Raw genomic sequence first — 16,331 nt, forward strand, 5'->3', positions numbered from 1 at the left:
AGAGGAATAAAAAGAAGGAGAAAGTGGAAGTGAGTGAGAGCTAGTGATAATTAGAGACACATTCTATGACAATGACAACGAGGGAGAGAGAAATATTGACAGTGAGAAGAAACGACAGCAGTGGGAAGGAATGAATGAGATAGTAGTACTAAGAGAGGGCAAGAGGGAGAGCTGTAGTAGGAGGGAGAGGAGGACAGAACAAAGGAGACTGTGTATGTGAGACAACAGACAGTGACAGGTAGAGAGACACAAAGAGATAATGACAATGAGATGAGCTGAATGAGTGAGTGAGAATGGGCAAGTGGGAACCGATGGGTATGAGTGTCTTAAACCAATGGACTAGTGGACGTGAGCAAGTTACAGTTAGGGGATCTTGAGGGACTGAGATGTGAGTTGTGTGCTAAAAAGGACGCACATATGAAACTTCCTGGCAGATTATAACTGTGTGCTGGACCGAGACTCGAACTCAGGACCTTTCATATCAGCGCACACTCCGCTGCAGAGTGAAAATCTCATTCTGGAAACATCCCCCAAGGCTGTGGCTAAGCCATGTCTCCACAACATCCTTTCTTCCAGGAGTGCTAGTTCTGCAAGGTTCACAGAAGAGCTTCTGTGAAGTTTGGAAGGTAGAAGACAAGGTGCTGGCAGAATTGAAGCTGTGAGGACAGGACGTGAGTCATGCTTGGGTAGCTCAGATGGTAGAGCACTTGCCCGCGAAAGGCAAAGGTCCCGAGTTCACGTCTCAGTCCGGCACACAGTTTTAATCTGCCAGGAAGTTTCATATCAGCGCACACTCCGCTGCAGCGTGAAAATCTCATTCAGGACGCAAATACCGGGTGATCAAAAAGTAAGTATAAAATTTGAAAACTGAATAAATCACGGAATAATGTAAATAGAGAGGTAAAAATTGACACACATGCTTGGAATGACATGGGGTTTTATTAGAACCAAAAAAATACAAAAGTTCAAAAAATGTCTGAAAGATGGCGCTTCATCTGATCAGAATAGTAATAATTAGCATAACAAAGTAAGACAAAGCAAAGATGATGTTCTTTACAGGAAATGCTCAATATGTCCACCATCATTCCTTAACAATAGCTGTAGTCAAGGAATAATGTTGTGAACAGCACTGCAAAGCATGTCCGGAATTATGGTGAGGCATTCGCGTCGGATGTTGTCTTTCAGCATCCCTAGAGATGTTGGTCGATCACAATACTCTTGCAACTTCAGGTAACCCCAAAGCCAATAATTTAATGGACTGAGGCCTGGGAACCTGGGAGGCCAATCATGACGAAAGTGGCAGCTGAGCACATGATCATCACCAAACAATGCGTGCAAGAGATCTTTCACGTGTCTAGCAATATGGGGTGGAGCGCCATCCTGCGTAAACATTGTACATTCCAGCAGGTGTTTATCAGCCAGGCTGGGGATGATGTGATACTGTAACGTATCGGCGTACTTCCCACCCGTCACGGTAGCAGTTACAAAACCAGAATCACGCATTTCCTCAAAGAAAAAATGCCTGATAATGGTAGATGTGGTAAATCCAACCCATACCGTGACTTTCTTGTCATGCAATAGAGTTTCCACGACAGTTCTAGGATTTTTGGTAGCCCAAATTCTGCAGTTGTGGGCGTTGACAGACCCTCGGAGCATGAAATGAGCTTCGTCGGTCTACAACACGTTACTCAACCAATTGTCATCTTCCGCCATCTTTTGAAATGCCCACACCGCAAATGCCCTCCGCTTCACTAAATCACCAGGTAACAGTTCATGATGCCGATGGAATTTGTACGGATAGCATCGGAGGGTACGCCTCAGTGCCAACCAAACATTAGTGTATGGAATGCCAGTGTGACGTGCAACTGCACGAGCGCTGACTTCCCCGTACATAGATGAACCCGCTACAGTCTCCATTTCTTCCTGAACTGTCTCAGCAGCATTACACATTGTGCTCGGTCAGCCACTACGGGGTCTATCGTCTAAACAACCCATGGCTTCGAACTTCGAAATCATTCTCGCCACAGCTGCATTTGTCAACGGACCTTTACCCATTCGAATCCCCTTCCTATGGCAATAGGATCATAATGCTGAACTAGTACATTCCCCATTCTGATAATACAGCTTCAGTAAAAGCGCCTTTTCAGGTAACGTCAACATGCTGCGACTGCTGGCGCATCTGATTCTCTCTCTCATTACAGCTCCTTTTATACATGATTGTCACGCGCAGTCACTGATGTTTTGCTGTCCAGCGCCATCTTTCTGACATTCTGTGAACTTTTTTTTCTGTTCTAATAAAACCCCATGTCATTCCAAGCAAGTGTGTCAATTTTTACCTCTCTATCTACATTATTCCGTGGTTTATTAAGTTTTCAAATTTATACTGACCTTTTGATCACCCAGTATGTTTGCATGTTATGTCTCGTTGCATACTGAAATGATGAATGGGGGGCACTGGCAAAGCCACGCTGTCCCTCAGCTTCACAGCACCTCCACATTGAGACACCGATATACAGCAAACCAGAGAAATGCTGTTTGTGATCAACAGTAGGATGACAGAATTGTCTTAGATAGGGCACCAGTATATTTCATGTCTTATGCTGAACTTTAACTATGAACATTATGGCTATTTACTTCAAGTGAATTGTCTCATAAAATTGTCTGTATTCAGTGATACTTTAACATACTCAGAACATTCCTGTGGAAATGGATCATACAAAGTTAAGTAATTCTTCGTATCTATCTTGTAGCAATGTGAACTAATATTTTACATGTTCTTGATTGCACTGAATCTCTTTTTTGAGCAAGTAGAGAACCCACCATTGAATTTAGGATCGTAGTTTCATCAGGTAGAACAAACATGCAACAAGAATTGATGGCTTGTTCACCTGACACATGGTTTCTGTGTGCATATTGTGGACATACTTCAAGGGCTGCCTGGTGTTGCCAGATATCTGTTTTTGAGTTTTATGTATCTGCGCTACCACAGGAAATGTGTCCAACTCATACTGTACCGTTTCAGGTGCAGCAGACTGAATGTCTGTAGCTCATTGTATGGCAACTGACATTACTACTGTCGCCAAGCAATGCTAAATTTCTCCCATACCATAGTCAGGAAGCAGAATGTTCAGAATACTGGGCACAATTGGATGCCCATTTTTCTGCTTATAATAAGATGTTTGTTGTCTGTATGTGAGGCTCTGTTCAGACATTAGCTCCGAATCAGTCAAGTATGACGATCTTGTTAAACTGCTCAACAAGCTTTTCAATGGTGAGGTCCATGTCACAGCAGCAAGGCTTAAATGTATAAGGTCTCCTCAGTGAGTAGTTGCCTTTGCTCCTAAATTATTTACATTCAGCCAGAATTTTCTGTACCCTATTGAAGTTCAAATGAAAATTCACACAAATGCCTATTTCATTCAGATACTGCCAATACAGACTGCTGACTGAGCATTCTCTCTACTACATTGAGAGAAAATTAATTTTTATTCATATTAAAAGTTGCACTTATGATACAACATGGAAACTTTGTGAAATAAAGGTGCCAATGTACTTGAAGAAATTAGACAGCATGTGTGTTAGTGCAATCCACTGTAAATTAAAACAGAAGTGATAAATAATCTCTTTTTTCACAAGTGAATCTTTTTTTAAGCAAACTGTACCTTATTTAATTTTTATAGCTGCACTAAGATACATTAGCTACAATTTATATGTATTACTGAGTATATATTTTAGTTTTAGATACTGCACAGTACACTACTTACCACCACAGACCAAGCAGAATAACAGAAGGCAATGTAATCGCTAACTGGAGATTGCTCCAACCTCGAACAAGATACGCAATACCTGCTATTATTATGTAGGCCACAGGCACTGGAAATAAGTAAGACACTCCAGATATGGTACGCCATTTGCCCCCGACGATTTCCATGCCTATAGGAAAATAATTCATTTCATTCAAAGTTTTGTTTTTCTCTGTTACTGCTTATGTATCTATAATTGTAATGTTTTCAGTTCATTAAATCTCATTGAAAACTTTGGAGTTATTGTGTGGAATGGTTTCCTTATATTGTTAAGGCTTAGTGTTGCTTGACGTGCTACATATTTCATACTTCCTGTATTCCATCTATTTTCCTAAAACATGAAATATGTGTTTCAGTATCTTTCACTAACTTTTGTTTTGCATTACATATGTCCTTCTTGAACATCACAGTTTGGCTGCACTTACATAATTATTACTATCTTGGTCTTGAAATCTGAGTTTGTAGCTACAGATAAAAATTATTTATTATAATTTTAAATAACACAAACAAAACATCTTAAGGGAGTGGTCATTCCCCCTTTGCTTTCCTCTCTTTCCCAACAACAATATAATTTAAAATTTGTGCTATATTAAAATTACAAGTCATAGTGTTTCAAAAATTTTGAGGATGTTTGAGTCACTAAGTTGTCATTGGTTTTTATGGTTGTAAAATACCTAATTAATTTTTATTATACTCACATAGTACAAATCCACTGAAGACAATTCCCACAGAAATGAAACCCAGTATTAGACGTAGAACCACATAGAGTTCAAACCAAGGAGAGAATGCCATCACTGTTGCCACACTTATCTGTAGTGCAAGTGAGACCATCAATGTTCGTTTTCGACCAAATCTGGATAGAAAGAATTAAAATGTTGTATATCTTGTTGAAAAACAACTCTTAAAATAGATAATATGAAAGGTAATGTTTGATCACCTCTTAAAGTACCTCACTTCCTTTTAATATAAAAATACCAGAAAAAATGAAATTCAATATTTGTTTGACACCTAATAAATTAAGATGGACAACTCCAGTAAATGCTGCAAAGAAAATTTCTCATTTCAGATTAAATCCATTAGTATATCTTTTCAGATTTCAGAAAGTCTCTGTTAAATTCTGAGTGAGGGTACTTCATCCTGCTTTGAACTTTCTTAACAAACAGCACAGCAGAGTCAAAATGACACGACAGTATAGTTACTAAATGGAGAATAAATCAGTTTTAAAAATGGACACTAAACCAGTTGCAGAATATTTATTTCGTGAAAAGCAAAGTCATTACGATCAGGAAATGCACTTCACATTTAGAAAGAATCCAGAAATAATTTGTAATTGCTAGATGAGAAAATCTGCATACCATGATGAAATGCAAAGGATAAACCTCAGATTTTTTCACCCCTGTAATATATTTATGAAAATACAGAGTAAATAAAATTTATTTACTCTGTATTTCATCATTTGGAGGTTAGTTATGTTCACAAAGGGCCCTTCTAACACTGTTTTCTGCCATAGGGCACCAACACACCAATAATATTTCGCCACAGTGGAAGAATAAAAATTGAAAACTGACGATTATGTAAAGTGTATCTTGCAAATCATGTGAACATCCACCTGATGATGAACTTGTCAGTTTGAAACCAGTTACGGCACTATTTACTTAAATAAATAGCAGTATTAATAGTGGTTGGTTGCTGTTTTCTTCTTTGTAAGAATCAACCTACATTACCTTTAAGCTACTTCTGTACTGTTCCACTCTCGAATAGTGCGCAGGAGGAACAAATGCTTAAATTTTTTCGTGTGAACTTTGATTTTTCTTATTTTATTACAATGATCATTCCTCTCTAAGTAGGTGTGCAACAACAAAATATTTTTGCTTTTGGGGGAGAAAACTGATGATTGAAATTTCATGAGAAGATCCTGCTGCAGCAAAAAATGCCTTTGTTTTAATGACTGCCACCCCAATTCGAGCATCATATCCATTACCCTCTCCCCCCTATTTCATGATAATCCAAAACACGCTGTCCTTCTGTGAACATTTTTGATGTCCTCCATCAATCCTGTCTGATGTGGATCCCATGTCATACAGCAGTACTCCAGAAGAGGGCAGACAAGCATAGTGTAGGCAGTTTTTTTCATAATGTTGTTACAATTTCTAAGTGTTCTGCCAATAAATCAGAGTCTTTGGTTTGGTTACCCCCCCAACATTATATGTGTGATCATTCCAGTTTAAATTATTCATAATTGTAATCCCTAAGTATTTAGTTGAGTTTACATCCTTTAGATTTCTGTGATTTATCATGTAGTGGAAACTTAGTGGATTCTTTTTAGTCATCATGTGGACAACTTCACACTTTTCATGATTTAGAGTCAATTGACACTTTTTGCACCACATAGATATTTTGTCTAAATCAATTTACAATTCATTTTGATCATCAGATGACATTACATGATGGTAAATGATAGCATCATCTTCAGACAATCTAAGAGGACTTCTCAGATTCTCTCCTAAATTATTTATGTAAATCAGGAACAACAGAGGGCTTATAACAATTCCTTGGGCAATGCCTGATGTTATTCTGTTTTACTCGATGACTTTCCATCAATTATTGTGAACTGTGATCTTTCCTATATCACTGGTGAAGAATTGTTTCAAAAGCCTTCTGAAAATCTAAAAATATGGCATCAAATTGACATACCCTGTTGATAGCGCTCATTACTTTGGGAGAATAAAGAGCTACTAGTGTTCCACAAGAACAATATTTTCTGAATCCATGTTGGCTATTTGTCAATAAATCATTTTCTTCTAGATGATTCATAATGTTTGAGCACAGTATATGTTCCAAAATCCTACTGCAAATCGACATTAGTGATGTGGATCTGTAATTTAGAGGATTGATTATCCCTATTTGCTTTCTTGGGTATTTGGTGTGACTTGTACAGCTTCCCAGTCTTTGGGTACAGATAGTTCTATGAGTGAGTGGTTGTATATGGTTGTTAAGTATGGAGCTATTGTATCAGCATACTCTGAAAGGAACCTAACTGCTATACAATCTGGACCAGAAGCCTTGCCTTTCTTAAAGTGTTTTAAGCTGTTTCGCTGCACCAAGGATATCTGCTTCTCAGTTATTCATGTTGGCAGTTGATTTTTATTCAAATTTTGGAATATTTACTTCATCTTCTTTTGTAAAGAAATTTCAGAAAATTGTGTTTAATAACTCTGCTATAGTGGCACTATCAATAACATCACTATTGTTGTCTCTGAATGCAGGTATTGATTGCATCTTCCCACTGAAGTACTTCACATATGACCAGAATCTCTTTGGGTTTTTTGCCATATTTTGAGACAGTATTTCATTGTGGAAACTATTAAAAGCATCTCACATTGAAGTTCACACTATATTTTGAGATTCTGTAAAACTTTGTCAATCTTGGGGATTTTGTGTTCCTTTAAATTTGGCGTGCTTCTTTGTTGCTTTTGCAATAATGTTCTGACCTATTTTGTGTGCCATGGGGAAGAGTACCATCTGTAATTAATATATTTGGTCTATATCTCTCAACTGCCGTCGATACTATTTCTTTGAATTTTAACCACATCTGGTTTACGCTTACATAGTCAGAGTAGAAGGTACAGAGACTGTGTCTTAGGAAGGTGTCATTCTCAGTATACTTCTGTCTTCTGTCCCTGCAATGCTGCATCTGAATTTTCCATTGATTGAAACAGTGCCGGAAGTCTTCCTCTGTGAGCTACTTCATGACGCATATTGCTCTCTCTTTCACTGCTTCAACAGGCTGAAATCTTGTTCCTTTTAATACAGATTTTACCTTGGGGAATAAATAAATTTCACATGGTGCTAGGTCAGGTGAATAACGTGGATGGTGTAACACTGTTATGCCATAGTTCACTAAAAACCTCTTAACAGACAAAACAAATGGGCAAGTGTGTTGCCTTGATGCAGAACCCATGACTTGTTCTTCCACAATTTGGGTCATTTTTCTCTTATTTTCTCTCAGAGTTGAGCTAGATTCTCAAAGTAGTAATGCTGGTTAATAACTTGAGTTTCAGGAACCCAGTGAAGATATACAATTCCATGAATGTTAGAAAAATCATCATCACTTTGAATCTTGATTTGCTTTTTACAGCTTTTTTTGCTCTCAGTGAATTTCAGCCCTTCCAGTGAATGGACTGGAGCTTAGTTTCTGGATCATAAGTGAAAAACCAAGATTCATCACATGTTACACTTTCCAAGAAATTTGGATCAATTTCAGTGGTATTCAAAGTGCAGTACACACATTTTCGTAAGCTTTTTGTTCAATCATGAGAATTTTTAGCATCAGTTTCTCAGGAACTTTTCCCATGTTAAATTGGTTATGTAAGATTTGCTTGATGTATTTTTTTGTCAATTCCTACAGTTTCAGCAACTGATCAAATAATCAACTGATGGTCAGATTGAATCAGTTTATCTACTTTTTCAGTATTTTTGTTTGTTTTTGATGTTGAATTGCATCCTGGGCATGAGTCATCTTAAGCATCTTCTCAGCCACTTTGGAAATGCTTGAACCACTCAAAAACTAACATACATAATAAACAGTCTGCATCATACACTTCTTTTAGTGAAAGATAGATTTTAGTAGCAGTTTTTCCAAGTTTCATATCAAACTTTACAACAATTCATTGCTATATTATTACACTTCTCATTTTTCCCACAAATGAAAATAACTCTTACAAAAATGGAGGCCATGGGCCCACTGACTTGTCTACAGACACCAGAGACGCCGCATTCAACTGAGAAGGTTTCATGGTTCACAGCTGTCAGTCATTAATATATGGTACAAGCATACTGACTCTGTGACAGCATCAGTTCCAGTATTTTATAGCCAGATTAGTTGCAAGATTATACAACCAGCTATATCCAAACTACGTAATTGACACATTGAAGATATCTCTGGCTTTTCAAATTATATCCTAAAATAAATCATTTACATTATAGTGCCTCCTCTGACTTATGTTATAAACTGCATGTTTGAAGCCGAAAAATTCCTTGATGTTTTGAAATCCAAAATTGTTTTCCCAATTTATAAGAAGGGAGATAAAAACTGTCCCAACAGTTGCAGGTCAGTATCCCTCATTCCCATAATATATCCAGTCAGAGAACACGTCATGAAAGAGCACTTTTGAGAACAAGAAGCTAATCTCTTCTTCACTAAATGGCTGTAGACCTGGTCTATCCGCTACTGAAGCTGTAAAATCTATGGCTGCAAATATTCTGGAAAACTTTGAAAGCCATTCTTTTGCTTGTGTTATGCTCCTTGATTCAAGCTAAGCATTTCATACTGTATCACATGATATGTAAATTTTAAAAATACGGAATCAAGGATAATGAACTATCATTAATCAAATCATTTATCTTAGACAGGAAACAAGTTGTCAGTGCAAATAATTGTAGGTCAACTGCCATCTTTGTTACTACAGGAAAACCATAAGGTTCTGTCCTGGGCCATTTTGTCTTTCTTATATATATATTTGAATAAACTACCTAGTTTTTTACCATATCAGACAGCAATACATGCTGATGATACAACTCTCATACTGACTGATCCTAATTAAGATGAAGTGAAATGGAGAACACTGACAGTGGTGGATATGTCTACACGGTGGCTAATAAATAAATAAACTAACACTTTATATTAACTATAAACTAACACATTATATTAACAAAACTGAAACAATATACTTCTGTTTCCACAAACTAAGTGAGCAGATAAATAAGTCTGAATCTGTTAGACTACTAGGAATTTATTTGGACCCACAACTGAAAAGGGATGCGCACAGATATCAATTGAACATTAAACTACCACATGTGACTTTCAGGGTGGTTATAATTAAACTTCTGCTACTTGAGCCATTGCATATGCGAAACTATTTACTGTATAGGTACCCAAACTACATAGGAATGATTTTCAGACTGTGTGCTGCAGGATTTGCATTGTTAGTGGTGTTAGTGCCATGACTTGCCATTAAACACTTATACTTGAACCAGTACAGTGACATAGGGTTAAAACACGAGTATTCATGTACACTAAAGTTGCTGACAGTCAGACTTGTTCTGGACAGTACCAGCAGGGCTTTACTCTTAAAACTGTTTTATCAAAACAACAGCAATAGTGCTGCTATTCTTCATGAGTATCACTGCATTAAAGGAATATGGAGAGGTCTTCCTTCCACAATGGGATTGAGGAACATGATTCGGTAGTTCAAATCAATTGACGATTTTGGAATTGCTCCTGGGAGAGGCTTACAGCCAATTGCACCACAGATTGTTGAAGAAGTTACACAGTTGCCAGGGCTGAGAATGCTGGACACAAAGTGTGATCTTCAAGTAATGCACAAGCTGCATCATGACACAGGACATGTTTCCATATTCAGAAAATGCTGTGAGCAATTGGAAATGGTATCTCTAATGCAGTTCCAGGCTGTCGTGGCTGCAGATGAACATCACATTGAGTAACGTTTGTAACCTGGAATGTAAAGATCATCTGTAATTAACAAATGTTACCCTCTCATGTGGAAATTAAAATGTGTTTCTTTCAATGGTTTATTCTTTATTTCTCTTCTTCATATCCATACAAATGTTTCCTTAAAATTTCATTGTCCTGCAATCACTCATTTTTAACAGGACTCGCTCAAGTAACAAAAGTTTAATTTTAACCACACTGTAATTAAAATCAAACTAAAATGCTGTGTCAGTACAGAACAGCTTCAGGCTTCGTATTATGCTTTCTTCCACTCTCACTTAAATTATGGAAAAATTGTGGTCATGTGGCAAAAAAGGCAACTTGCACCCTCCATGGTATTGTGATTAAATGTTACATCTATCTCATGGTCAAAAAAGAGATCAGATAGCTTTTACTTTCATAAGGAGTAAATTTCATTGTACTACACTGGGTACTTTTATGAACTGTCTTCACAACTTTTTTGAGTATCAGTTCAATCTTCTCCTTTATATAGAGGTACAAAGTTTAGATGAGAAATTTACCTACATCCAAACACTTGCCATACTCCACTCCACACTTATAGGCTGCTGAGTAGTAACTTTCTGAGTAAGAAAGTCACTACTGCTATTTTTCTCATAATGCTATCTGGTTGTTGTTTGTCTATTACTATATAATTAACAATCATGTGAATACAATGATTAATACTGAGGTCCAGAATTTTCTGTACTATATTTATACATCTAGTAGCTCTTATTTAAAATTCAGTAACTTGAGCTTTCAGAGGCTAAGCCATTCATTACTGGATAGGTATAGTTGTAATGGTATATTAAACAGGGAAACATTTTTCTATTTAAAGCACGAAATTACGGAAAATAGAACTTACTTGTCTGATACCAGTCCAGAGACCAGACCACCAATGGCAACACCTGTTAGGAAAGTCATCTCCGCCACATTTGTCAAATGAGCACGTTCACACACCAGTGACCACTGCCAACATAACATAAAAATTTCCATAGTAAAATTAAATTTTATGTATTGGAAGAGTGAAGGATGAAACAGACAAAAATACATTACTGTCTGAAAGATGGAGGTGGAAAATGAAGTGGAATTTTATCATGAGAAATAAAAGCTACACAAAAAATTATTAAGCTAAAATTTTTTTAACAGTATCTGGAACTGAAGAGATTGACCGTGATACCCCTAAAAGTTATATCCAATGACATAAAAGTTGTAGTGAATGTTTGTTCATGTTGAGTTCTGCAGCTACCATATGTTGTGCAAATGGAAAAAACATAGTTCTTTGTTGTTTGCACAATATTATAATTTGTTATTCTTTTGCTACACACTTGGCTCAAACTGTTTTGCCGTTTTCATATGGAACCTATCTACAACCCAAAAATTGTGTACTGTGCAAGAAATATATGCACATAGCAAATACCTGTCAGCAAATCACTTTATTTCAAAAACTATATAACAGTAATGAAAATTCCTGGGTGGAAAAATGCGTGAAATGAGAGAATGTGAATCACTTGCCTATAACAGACAGATCTGAGGATCATAGAAATATGTAACAAAAAACAGTATTCACACTAGTTTTCAAGCTCTACAGGCATTCACAAACACAACTGTATAAGCCCCTAAACACACACTCCCATGGCAACAGTGAGACTGATTACTGATTATTGACAATTGAAATCTGTTGCCTGGATTGATCGAGGTGGGGAGGGGGATAGTGGAATAAAGTGGGTCAGATCTTTTGACAGATGACTCAGCAGCTGCAAAGTAAGAAGAAAGGAGTTCAGAGGGTCGAGAATGCAAGAGACATAGAATGTTAGAAAGGGGGAGGAAAGGAGAGAGGGGAGAGACAAAAGGAGAGCAGTGGAAAAGGGGGACAGGGAGATAGGGAGAGCTAGAGCCAAAGAGAGAGAGAGAGAGAGAGATACCTAAGTGGGGTGGAGGGGTGGGGGGGAGTGGTGGGGGAAGGTAAGATTAGACTATGGGACTTTCAGGATCAGTAAATAATGCCCTTGATTATCTGAAACTAGCCTTCACAAATAGCTTCAAGTACATGAATATATCACTCACTTCACCAAAAGAAATAACGTCCATAATAAAATCTTTAAAAACAAAGCATTCTAGTGGGTACAATGAAATATCAACAAAGTTAATTAAGGCATGTTCTTGTGAGTTTAGCACAATTCTAAGTTACTTGTGTAACCAGTCAATTATAACTGGGACATTTCCTGACTGGCTAAAATATGCAGATGTTAAGCCTCTATTCAAGAAAGGGGATAAAGAGATACCATCAAACTACAGACCGATTTCACTTTTGCCAGCATTCTCAAAAATTTTAGAAAAAGTAATTTACAGGCAGCTGCTCAACCATCTGACCACAAATAACATATTATCAAGAACACAGTTTGAATTTCTGAAGGGTTCTGATATCAAGAAGGCTATTTACACCTACAGTGAAAATGTACTTAATTCATTAAATAGCAAATTACAAGCAGAAGGTATTTTCTGTGATTTGTCAAAGGCATTTGATTGTGTGAACCACAACTTCCTTTTAAGTAAATTAGAATTCTATGGTGTCACGGGCAGTGCTGCAAAATGGTTCAAGTCATACCTCACTAACAGGAAACAAAGGGTGTCAGTGCAAGGGACTAGTGAATTAAGTCATCAGTCATCATCAGAATGGGAAGAAATTACATGTGGTGTCCCACAGGGATCCATCTTAGGGCCATTGCTTTTTCTTGTGTACATTAATGATCACTCATCAGTTACACTGCCAGAAGCAGAGTTCGTTTTGTTTACAGATGACACAAGTATTGCAATAAATAGTATGTCAAGTGTAGTACTAGAAAGATCTGCCAATGATATTTTCATGGATATTAATAAATGGTTTAAAGCCAACTCACTGACATTAAACTTCGAAAAGACTCACTATATGCAATTCAGAACCTGTAAGAGGTTCCCACCCAGCATATGCATAAAATACAAAGAAGAGCAGATAGAAGAGGTTGACAGTCTTAAATTCCTGGGATTACAACTTGATAATAAATTCAGTTGGGAAGAGCACACCACAGAAATGCAGAAACGCCTTAACAAATCTGTATTTGTAATTCGAGTGTTAGCAGACATAGGCGACATAAAAATGAAAAAGCTTGCATACTTTGCCTACTTTCATTCCATAATGTCATATGGTATAATATTTTGGGGTAACTCTTCAAGTCAAACAAAAGTTTTCAGAGTCAAAAAGCGTGTAATACGTATTATTTGTGGAGTAAATTCATGGACATCCTGTAGAAACCTCTTCAAAGAACTGGGTATACTAACTACTGCCTCTCAGTATATTTACTCATTAATGAAATTTGTTCTAAATAATATATCTCTTTTTCCAACAAACAGCTCAGTTCATACATACAATACCAGGAACAAAAATGATCTGCACAAGGACTTAAAAGCACTTACTTTAGTTCAAAAAGGGGTCCACTACTCAGGAACACTCATCTTCAATAATTTGCCAGTAAACATAAAAAATTTAGTTACAAATAAAGATCAGTTTAAAAGGAGCCTGAAAGACTTACTAGTGGCCAACTCCTTCTACTCCATTGACGAATTTTTTAATAGAAACAAATGATGTATTGTATATATTCATACTATTAGTATTGTTATTTCAGCTTTAAAAAAAAATAATAAAAATTGACGTGTTCCACATCCACGAGGATCTCCTCAGCACGGATCTATAGAACGAAAACTAATCTAATCTAATCTATGGGAAACAGGTTAGCAGAGGTTTAGGAAATGGGATTGTGGGAGCATGGGATATGCTGGAGACACAGTTCCCACATGCGTAGTTAAGAGAAATTTGTGTTGGAAGGGGGCATCCAAATTGCCCACATAGTGATGCAACAGTTGAAGTCACTTGTGTTGTGGTGTTCAGCCTGTCTTGCAACTGAATAGTGAAGATTGTGGTTTGCCGTAGTTTGGCAGTGTCTATTCAAGTGAGCAGACAGTTTGTATCTTTTCATTTCCACATAGTATGCTGTACAGGAATTGGCACATAGCTGGTATATTACATGGGTGTTTTCACAGGTGGCCCTGTCATTTATTGGGTAGGAAATGCCTGTGACTGGACTGCAGTAGTATGCGATGGGTGGGTTTATTGAACAGGTGTTACATTTGTGACTACCAGAAGGAAATGATGACACATTGGGTGCAGGACTGGGAGCAGGATTGGAATAGAGGTGGCCAAGGACATTCTGTAAGTTGGGTGTGTGGCAGAACACTACTATGGGTTTTGGTTATGATATTCCATATCCTGGGGAATGACGAGAGATGGTTGAAGCCCTAGAGAAGAATGTGGTTGATAGTTTCAAGTCCAGAGTAATACTGGGGGATCAGAGGAATGCTGCTCTGTGGATGGTTAAGTGTTCCGCTACAGTCATAGCAGGAGATGGCATAGGAGACCTGTTTCTGGATGAGCTCGATGGGATATTGTCTTCCAGTAGAGGCTCTGACAAGGCCATCACTACATTTCAACAACTCTTGCATTTTACTGCAGGTGCAGCATCCATGGGTAGTGATACTGCAAGGAAGAAAGTTTCTGACATGGAACAGGTTGTCACCTGTTCCATGTCATGCTGAAAGTACTCTTGGTGGTTGGTGCACTTGATATGAACAGACGTCTTATGGAGCCATCTGAGAGATGGTGATCAACATTTAGAAAGATTATTCACTGAGTTGATAAGGACCATGTGAAGTAGATTTGGAACTAAGTGTTCAAGTTATAGAGAAGAGAGTAAAGGTTGTCCTTGTTGGGAGTAAAGACTATATTACTAAAAGTTCTTGGTAAAATGCAGGATACTGCATTTTGGCTTTTGAGAGCTTTTAGGAGAAAAACCAGAGTGGTTGCACTTGTTTATCAGTGATTGTTGGAGTACCGCCCCCATTGCTGCCTTACTGGCATCGGTAGTCATTGTAAGAGGTGTGCCCACACCAGGTGGGCTAAAGCCACTGCTGAAACCAAAATGTCAACTATATGAGTGAAAGCCATGTGCACGCCTCTGGTCTATGTGAGCTGACAACATCTGTGGGTGTTGGTCCCTTTAATTCATCAGTGAGTGGAGCCTGGATATCCACTGCATGTGAGATGTTTCGCCAGTAAAAATGTAAGATGCTGAGATGCTGCCTGAGGTTGTGGGATGTTTGTGGTCATGGAAGACTTTGTACCAATGCCAACTGGCTGTCCATCTGACATTTTCCTGAAGTGGAGTCAGTGTATCCAAGAAGCGTGACTTGTTTCTGACGAAGCTGTAACTTGTCCTTTATGGTGTTGACCCCTGCTTCATCTAAGGCACTTATAACTTTTTTGAAGTGTCTGTCATGCACTTATTGTCTTTGGAGAACACTAATACATTGTCTATGTAGGAATAGTAATTGGGGATGTTAAAAAGAACACGGTCGATGAAACGCTACCATGTTTGCGCAGCATTTTTGAGTCTGTATTGGCAGTACCAAGTACTTGAACAAACCAGAAGGCATGATGATGACAGTTTTTTGAATATCATCCAGGTGCATGGGAATTTAGTAGTATGCTTTCTTGCAATCGGTGACACAAAACACAGTAGCCTCTGCTTGTCTGTGGGTAAAGTCTTGGATGTTTGGTACAGGGCAGGAATCACACACAGTTCAAGCATGCAATGTACGATAATCACTGCACATGTGGACTGTTCCGTCTTTCTTTGGAACCACTTTTATTTGTGAGGTCCATGGGCTGTCAGATTATCGAAGCACACCACATAACACCATTTGATCGACTGCTTCTTTCACTGCATTGAGTTTTTGAGGATCTAATCTATGTCCCTTGTGTTGTGCCATGGGTCACAGTGTAGTAATCCTGTGGATCGTTCCATATGGCATACGAATACACCATTGAGGGGACACTGGCATGGGCCAGGGAGGCAAGTAAAGCAGAGCGCAAAGTATGTGCCGTGTCAACTTGTCTGTCAAGGTTGGCTTTGGGTGTAGTTCTGGTG

At 38.0% G+C, this 16,331-nt stretch overlaps 1 protein-coding gene across 3 annotated transcripts in view; it reads right to left on the reverse strand.

The window, feature by feature from the left end:
* Positions 1–16,331, reverse strand: part of LOC126248160 (organic cation transporter protein) — a 518,934-nt gene that overhangs the window by 38,394 nt on the left and 464,209 nt on the right. For all 3 annotated transcript variants that reach the window (XM_049948906.1, XM_049948908.1, XM_049948907.1), the window contains exons 4-6: positions 11,177–11,280; positions 4,502–4,656; positions 3,765–3,933 (exon numbers count right to left, since the gene is read on the reverse strand). In XM_049948906.1, coding sequence (XP_049804863.1) covers positions 3,765–3,933; positions 4,502–4,656; positions 11,177–11,280 — 428 coding nt within the window. The remainder of the gene's footprint in view (positions 1–3,764; positions 3,934–4,501; positions 4,657–11,176; positions 11,281–16,331) is intronic.

This window comes from Schistocerca nitens, chromosome 3, assembly GCF_023898315.1.
Source record: "Schistocerca nitens isolate TAMUIC-IGC-003100 chromosome 3, iqSchNite1.1, whole genome shotgun sequence".
In the NCBI taxonomy this organism is placed as follows: Eukaryota; Metazoa; Arthropoda; class Insecta; order Orthoptera; family Acrididae; genus Schistocerca; species Schistocerca nitens.